Source organism: Sinocyclocheilus anshuiensis, unplaced genomic scaffold, assembly GCF_001515605.1.
Source record: "Sinocyclocheilus anshuiensis isolate Anshui unplaced genomic scaffold, SAMN03320099.WGS_v1.1 scaffold63, whole genome shotgun sequence".
NCBI classification, from domain to species: domain Eukaryota; kingdom Metazoa; phylum Chordata; class Actinopteri; order Cypriniformes; family Cyprinidae; genus Sinocyclocheilus; species Sinocyclocheilus anshuiensis.
In genome coordinates, this window is record NW_015552625.1 from 1511996 (window position 1) to 1520796 (window position 8801).

General features: G+C 37.7%; 1 protein-coding gene across 2 annotated transcripts in view; it reads left to right on the top strand.

Annotated features, from left to right (window-relative positions):
* Positions 1 to 246: 246 nt before the first annotated feature.
* galnt2 (UDP-N-acetyl-alpha-D-galactosamine:polypeptide N-acetylgalactosaminyltransferase 2) overlaps positions 247 to 8801 on the top strand; it is a 91968-nt gene continuing 83413 nt past the window's right edge. For both annotated transcript variants that reach the window (XM_016457784.1, XM_016457785.1), the window contains exon 1: positions 247 to 495. In XM_016457784.1, coding sequence (XP_016313270.1) covers positions 400 to 495 — 96 coding nt within the window. In that variant the 5' untranslated portion in view covers positions 247 to 399. The remainder of the gene's footprint in view (positions 496 to 8801) is intronic.

Sequence of the window (8801 nt, forward strand, 5' to 3'; positions counted from 1 at the left end):
ACATTAGCGAAAAGTGAGCATATTTTCCTATGACTTCCGTGAGAAGAGCATAATTATATAACAAAATGTATTCGTCAGAAATCTAGAATGAACCAAACAATAACTCCTCGGCGCATCTTGCGCATAGAGGTACAGGCTAACGATGGATGTCTCCACCCCCACCCCTCCTCCGTCCGCATCTCTGCGGAGCGTGATTGGATTAAAGTCGGTTACCCTTTCCCCTCTAACCCGGTGATGCTGGCTGTTTCCTGCTTCTTCCTCTATCCAACCGCTGCTGCTGGTGATTTCGTGTTAGTTGGGCGCTGTAGCCACAGCGAGACGCAGACCGAGGACGTCAGTGGCTTTTCACGGCACAAACCCCGAGACAGCCACTGTATTATCCCATCCAAAATCACAGCAATGCGCAGGAAATCTAGGGTATTATTATGTTTCGCTGTGCTTTGGGTTCTAGGCATAGCATATTATTTCTATTCGGGGACAACGCTGAGTCGAAAGGTAGGTTTTTCTGTTCGCTTCATGTTGCATGCTGCTGGATTGGTGCTATTATAAGTTGTTAGGGGTGACTGTCGAAATATTTTGTTTGCGGATGAATGAGGAAAAACAGTCACTACGGCGAGAGAACCAGCACGATTAAATAGCCAAAGTCTGCTGAGTGGACTCACAAAGATAGTGTTATCGTTCCGTGCTGTGATTTCAGTGCGAGACTATCAAATAACCGCGTTTGCTTTAACTGAATTCAGAGCCCGCTATGTTGTGCGTGTTTCTAAAAGGCGCTTTATTCCGAAGTCATTTTTAAAAGCTTTGATACGCCGAATTTCTTGGGAGCAAGAGGAACGTTGACTGCTTACAAACATGAGCTTTTCGCTTGTGAATGTTACAGGGTAGTGCTAAAGCTACGATTAATAGGCTACATGAGCTTTTCAGTTTTTCAAATTAGTAATTTTTTATTATTTGGCTAATATTTAGTCTGGGACATTTTACTGGTGGTAGGGACTATCGCTTTCTGCATTTTACGTCGTTACGCCAGTAGGTGGCGACACAATAGAGTATGTTTGTGTGTGCTATGAGTCGTTGAATCATTCACGATCAAAAGGTTTTATCTTTTATTGCAATTTACCTCTAATCTACTGAATAATGAGATCTATAGACTTAGTCTTAATAATGTGTTTAGTCGTCATTAAAGCTGCAGTCCGTAACTTTTTGTGTGTTCCAAATGTACCAAATTAATATAATAAGCGAGTACATTGTGAATCCATTTTCCAAACCATGTTTTTGTCTTATCCTGAATTTTTATATTCAGACTATTTCATACTGGTACTGGTGGAACTGCAGAGTAGCCCAGTACCTGCGTGATTCGTCATAGACATAAACAGAGAGAAGTAGCTCCGGCTACAATGTTCTTCCACAAGATGCACGCAGTTCTGTTTATTAACTGCTAGAGTGCCAAAAGTTACAGACTGCAGCTTTAAGCATATCTGAAGCGGAGTGATATTCAATACAATTGGTAGTGTGAATGTGCAAAATTTCTGGTGTCAGTTGCTTCCAGTTATTTTAACTGCACAATAATATAGTTTTACTATTTACTGTACTTTGTTATTCTTCTATCTACCTATTGGGTAATAAATCATACATCTCGCCTATTAACAGGAAATAGCTTATTTCCACATAAAAAATTAAGAAGTGTGTGTGTATGTAAATAAAGTCCCGGTGCATTTGGACTATGCCATATATCAGACTGTTGTAACAACACAAAAAACTGTGAACTGACTGTCATATAAAAAACCATAATCTTCCAAAAAAAAGACAAGTTTGCATTTACAGTAACTTTTGATCTCTAGAAGCTGTATGTCTGTATCTCATTAATCATCACTTGACAGTGTGCACATATTGCACTCAGTTTTGAGTGAGGGTGGTGTACCATGAAACCACACTTTTTAGTAACATACCATCTGTCTCGAAGGAAGTTTGCTGAAATTCCTTTGCTCACAGGCAAATATTCAGCTCGTGTACTTCCCTTTATATTAAATGATGCATACTGTCTTGAGATTTTGTTGTGTTTCGTGCTTTGTTTCCATAGCTGTTCATCAGCCCGCAGTCAGCCAACCCATTTTCTATTGTGAGTGCATTTGATATTGTGATCAAGGCACAATGAGGTGAATGGACTGCTGCACATTTGGGAATTGCTCCCTTATGGCACTCTGAATGTACATTATTGAATGTAACGCTATTGTTTGTAGTGTAGCATTGATCACAGTTTGTTGTTCACAAGTCGTTATTGTCCTGTACTGCGGCCCGAAATGGGAAACGTTGCATGGCTAGAATAGAAATATACTGGACTTCAAAGACCTTGCTGTTTAGCTAGTTTCTCTACTGGTTTATTGCTGCTTTTATCATATAACCTCATAATGTATGAAGACGGCTGCTTGTGGATTTGTTTTTAAAGCTTCATGTAGTGTAGCATAAGCAAGTGGCTGAACAGCTGGTTAGCGCTCCTTCATCTGGCTCAGGGCACTTTGTTGAATCCTTCTCTACATTGAACGAGACATCGATGCTGCCGTTTGGTGCAGCTTGTGTTCCTTTATATCTGTAAAATTACTCATTGATTTCATTTTATTGAAGATTTTAAACTGACCTGACCTTTGCCTTGTCCTTATGCATTTATTTCTGCGAGAACTGTGCTAGTTGCGCAATAGAGTTTAAACAGATGTCAAAGATTGTGTCTCAGCGAGGAAATGAGTTTCTGCAACCACCGAGGGTGGATGACAGCCCCGGGACGGTGGGGTTGCACAGACGCTCATCACGGATTCTAGTACCTCAGTTATGCAAGGGTCAGATTCTGAATATTTTCCCTATTGGATTGTTTTTTTGGAGCCATGGATGGCCTCGGATGCGGGCGGGATAGGAAAACGGGGCTTTTATCTCCACTGAGAAATGCGTTTGATCTGATATCTGCTCCACAACACAATTATTGACATGCTGATTGTTCTGCCCCTGTTGGCAGGATTACAGTGGCGGTGTTGGGATGGGGCCGAACTGCTTTCAGTCACTTGTTCAAATCAAAGCTTGTTAACATCAGGATGAACCAAAGTGCATGACAGATTTGGTCAGCTCTCACAAAGCTGTGTGTGTCTTCCTTTTTTCTTTGTTTTTGCCTTTGATACCAGAGGAAAGTAAGCCGTTTGGGTCTGATGAGTGTCATAGCCTACAGATGAATTTGCAGCGAGAAATAAAAGCGAAGTAGGGGCACTCATTTTTTCGTGACTGTGGGTTTCTCTTTCTCATTTTCTGAATTGCTGGAGATGTTCTGCTAAATGCCACTGTTTTGACTGATATTGATTGTTTGTTTTTTTTGGGGGTTGCCGATGCCGATATTTTAGAGAAAAGGGTCGCTGAAATAAAGCTGATCTATATAGCCGGGTTTTCATCCAAAGTTGCACATTTAACTTATGCACAAAATTGGAATATCGCATAAAACAAGAAAAGTAGGAGAAGCCACTGAATATAATAATTTTCAGATATAATAAATTACTTGAACCTCAGAGCGAGTAGACCAGGGCTGTCCAAACTCGGTCCTGGAGGGCCGGTGTCCTGCAGAGTTTAGCTCCAACAGACGAAACAAAATAAATGCGGTCATTGATTTCGGAGGTGGATGCCTGCCGTTTGGGAACGCAGTCGTGTAAGACAGTTCTGGGAGGCAATTATACATAAATACTTTAGCGGGCATTTCAGAATGACCATAACATTTCAGATGCTGTGGAACAAGATTGATCTGCTGTTTAGTCAGGTTTTGCCGTCCTATAGCGCAAAGTCACATTACTTTTTTTGATGCGCATGGAGGAATTTATTCGGCAAATGCGTTGTTTGCACAAGTCAAAAACCACCTCAAGCGAGCTTAAAAACTATTTTGTGAATTAATTAAATTTTATTAGAAATTTGGCATTTCCATCACTCGTTTCTGATGTGATTCTTTAAAATGCGCATTAAAACGGTGATGGAAACATAGCTAATGATATCACACTAATAATTTAGCTATTAGACAGAACTACACAGAGAGTGTAAAATAATGAAGATGGAGAATCTGGACATTGGTGTTTTCAGCATTGTCAATATAAAAGTCCTGCTTTTGGGCTTTGATGATAGCTCAATTGACTACTACTTTTGAGGAAGACGGAAGACCGATGTTAGAAATATTTCAGAATGACCATAACATTTCAGATGCTGTGGAACAAGATTGGTCCGCTGTTTAGTCAGGTTTTGCCGTCCTATAGCGCAAAGTCACATGACTTTTTTTGATGCGCATGGAGGAATTTATTCGGCAAATGCGTTGTTTGCACAAGTCAAAAACCACCTCAAGCGAGCTTAAAAACTATTTTGTGAATTAATTAAATTTTATTTGAAATTTGGCATTTCCATCACTCGTTTCTGATGTGATTCTTTAAAATGCGCATTAAAACGGTGATGGAAACATAGCTAATGATATCACACTAATAATTTAGCTATTAGACAGAACTACACAGAGAGTGTAAAATAATGAAGATGGAGAATCTGGACATTGGTGTTTTCAGCATTGTCAAAATAAAAGTCCTGCTTTTGGGCTTTGATGATAGCTCAATTGACTACTACTTTTGAGGAAGACGGAAGACCGATGTTAGAAATAGCAAATGCCAAAGAGGCTAAATGTAGCCTACACTTTAAAAAACACTGGGTTAAAAACAACCCAATTTGGGTTGTTTTGAACCCAAGGACTGGGTAAATATAGGACAGAACCCATCTTGGGTTAAATTTACCCAATAAATGCCTGAAATAAGGTCTGTGGTTAATACAACCTCAAGATATTTTCATGTTTAATCTACAACATAAAATGTAATACCTCACTCATGAGATTTATCAGAATCTTAGTTAAGGTCATGTAAAGTTAGTCATGCGACTGTGGAGTAGTTCAGTTCATATGCTAACTTTAGCATTTTTACTTCTGGCAATTGTTTTTCAGCTTAAATGAATATCCATTTTTCATATTTTTATTAACATATTGTGGTATCCAATTCACAATTATTGCTGTTTTTAATGTTTTATTTTTTTTTAATGGTTTTTTTATTTTTATTAAAAATAGAATTTTGATTCCATCTGAGTTATAACTCTAAGATACTCACTAGGAATGATATTATATTGAAGTCCTGCATTTTAGGCCAAATGTGATATTTTACTCTGAAAAATTACTGCATTACAAAAGACATGAAGCATAGATTTTTTTCCACAGTTGTTGAAGGGATAACTCTTGACATGCTGTGATTACCTTTGAAGAAGTGTCTTGTCCAAAGATTCAACATTTTTACTGAGGTCTTTGGCACCAGAGATGAATTTTCTGTAATATTTGGTAAGATAAAAGTCTCTGTGGGGATTTGCAGAAATTCTTTTCAGTTCTCCCACAACTGCCTGTTCAGTTAGGGAGTGAGATATGAAAAAAATTAATACATCCCTGCTTACCACTTCAGCCTGTAACCACATTGTCAGAGACAATTTCTATAATCTCTCTCCTTAGAACAGTTTTTATCCATTCATGCTTCATACTAGCCTTGTAAACTAAAGCTACTCTGCATGTTCTCATTAAACAGCACATCCTGGTTGTTTTTAGAGAATGATTAAGTCTGTTTGAGTGAACAGTAGAAGAGGAAGGACTATTTGGGTTCCAGTTCAGACTCACCCAAAGGCTTGTCAGCAAATTGGCTGTGAGCCAGGAGGCAATGACAGGAGGAAGTGAAACGTGAATGGCAAAATCCATAAAAAGATAGGATGAAATATGCACTAGCATAAGAAAATGAAGATTAAAAACCTGGAACTTGCATCTTTGGACACCTTGAATACCAAAGGGTCTGTAAATATTACATGTAGAGGTGAAGAGCGGCAAGCCTGTTTACCCAAAGGGCCAATGTCTAGGGAAATGTATCTCCAGCTGAATGTGTGATTAGAGAAAATCGATTATCCTCTGCAGAGTAGTCATCTTTCTGTGTTTTTCACATTTAGTTTAGTCATCAGTCTCTCATGTCCCTGTGAAATATGTATGAGCCACTGCGAGATGTATGAGTGCAATGCAAATGAGAAGAAATGAGCTTTTGATGTTAAGGGTCATTCATTCTTCAACAGGCTTTAGATACTGGATATTCCCCTTGTGGCAACTCAGTGACATCATTCTGTGATGTTATCTTTTATGATTAACGCAGTCGGCTGCCTTATATTGGTCCATAGAGGCTTATACCATAAAAAGAGAGCGTTTTCACGTTATAGGATTCTTTGCAGGAAACCCAATTTGTATTTTTTAATATTGTATTTGTAAGTAACCACACAGTTCAGTGTTAGTTGCTAGCTGAACTGTATTTCATTTGACCGTTGTACTTGCGTCGCTCAAGGTAAAACTAGCAGGTAAAACACGGAAAAAAGCATTTCTAGACTATAATATTTTTTTTTAATTCCACTGCTCTGCTTACTGCGTTTGTAAACCAAAACATGTATTGTGTGTGAATTGTAAGATACACACTTTCCCTTTTATATTCATGTGTATTTTAACCTAAAATCTGATGAAAAAAAAATCCAGGGACACATTACACATCAACTACCACTTTACATAAATGATTGCCCTTCATCTTTTTGCTTTTAGTACTGTTGGCAAACTAAACATTCTTGTGTCGTGATAACACATCTCTCAGTTGTATCACTCTTCTGCTTCATCATCTCCAAGACAAAACAAAAACTGAGTGCTTGATGTTGATAAGCGCTTACTGGCTCATGCTTTTCGAGATATCTGTTGTGAAAGTAGTTTAGACTTGTTTTTAAACCTAGTTTCCCACCAGGCAATCTTAGTATGGAGAGTATGGAGCCTATAAAGGCAATATCTGTATTCTCTGAAGGCATACGTAACTCATGATTTTCTTACGTTAGCACGGAGTTCAGCCTTAGGTAAAAAAAAAAGCCTTAGGTTTTTTTTTTTTGGTAATATCTGGGTACATTTTTAAATGATCTTTCTGATGGAGTAGATGTAACATTGTAAATATACAGCAACAGTCTACCTTGAAGATCTATTTTAAGATCAAGATATAATTGGCTATTTAGAAGATTTCGTCACAAGAGCAACATAATCCCCCTCCATCCTTTGAAATAGAGATGAATATCAAATGCACTTAAGTTTGTCTCATTGTTCCCAGTGTTCAAGCCTAAAGGCAGCTCTCTCACAGTTAGAGTGTGAGGACTTCAAAAAAGAACCCATGAAAAATTAACAAAAAGTGAATTATTCTATAAAATATCAGAGAACAGATTTCTGATTTCATTGCCTGTGTTCTCAGTGGTGCTGTGATGTTGTTAATGATGATGTGTCTTTTAGAGTCGTTTAGAGATGTTATTCAGTGCCATCGTTAAGGATTCACGATATATCTGCACTATATTGGTTACTGATATTTGTGAAATTTTAATTTTAAAGTGATTTAATTGATCAATTTTGGTTGATATTAGCCAGTTTGTTTTCTGCCTTAAAATTTAAAGGTGACATGAAAATCTGACTTTTCCAGGTTTTAAGTGCTATAATCAGGTCCCTGGTGCATCTACCAAGTGATATTTTACTCTGAAAAATTACTGCATTACAAAAGACATGAAGCATAGTTTTTTTTCCACAGTTGTTGAAGGGATAACTCTTGACATGCTGTGATTACCTTTGAAGAATTGTCTTGTCCAAAGATTCAACATTTTTACTGAGGTCTTTGGCACCAGAGATGAATTTTCTGTAATATTTGGTAAGATAAAAGTCTCTGTGGGGATTTGCAGAAATTCTTTTCAGTTCTCCCACAACTGCCTGTTCAGTTAGGGAGTGAGATATGAATTCACAATTATTGCTGTTTTTAATGTTTTATTTTTTTTTAATGGTTTTTTTATTTTTATTAAAAATAGAATTTTGATTCCATCTGAGTTATAACTCTAAGATACTCACTAGGAATGATATTATATTGAAGTCCTGCATTTTAGGCCAAATGTGATATTTTACTCTGAAAAATTACTGCATTACAAAAGACATGAAGCATAGATTTTTTTCCACAGTTGTTGAAGGGATAACTCTTGACATGCTGTGATTACCTTTGAAGAAGTGTCTTGTCCAAAGATTCAACATTTTTACTGAGGTCTTTGGCACCAGAGATGAATTTTCTGTAATATTTGGTAAGATAAAAGTCTCTGTGGGGATTTGCAGAAATTCTTTTCAGTTCTCCCACAACTGCCTGTTCAGTTAGGGAGTGAGATATGAAAACAATTAATACATCCCTGCTTACCACTTCAGCCTGTAACCACATTGTCAGAGACAATTTCTATAATCTCTCTCCTTAGAACAGTTTTTATCCATTCATGCTTCATACTAGCCTTATAAACTAAAGCTACTCTGCATGTTCTCATTAAACAGCACATCCTGGTTGTTTTTAGAGAATGATTAAGTCTGTTTGAGTGAACAGTAGAAGAGGAAGGACTATTTGGGTTCCAGTTCAGACTCACCCAAAGGCTTGTCAGCAAATTGGCTGTGAGCCAGGAGGCAATGACAGGAGGAAGTGAAACGTGAATGGCAAAATCCATAAAAAGATAGGATGAAATATGCACTAGCATAAGAAAATGAAGATTAAAAACCTGGAACTTGCATCTTTGGACACCTTGAATACCAAAGGGTCTGTAAATATTACATGTAGAGGTGAAGAGCGGCAAGCCTGTTTACCCAAAGGGCCAATGTCTAGGGAAATGTATCTCCAGCTGAATGTGTGATTAGAGAAAATCGATTA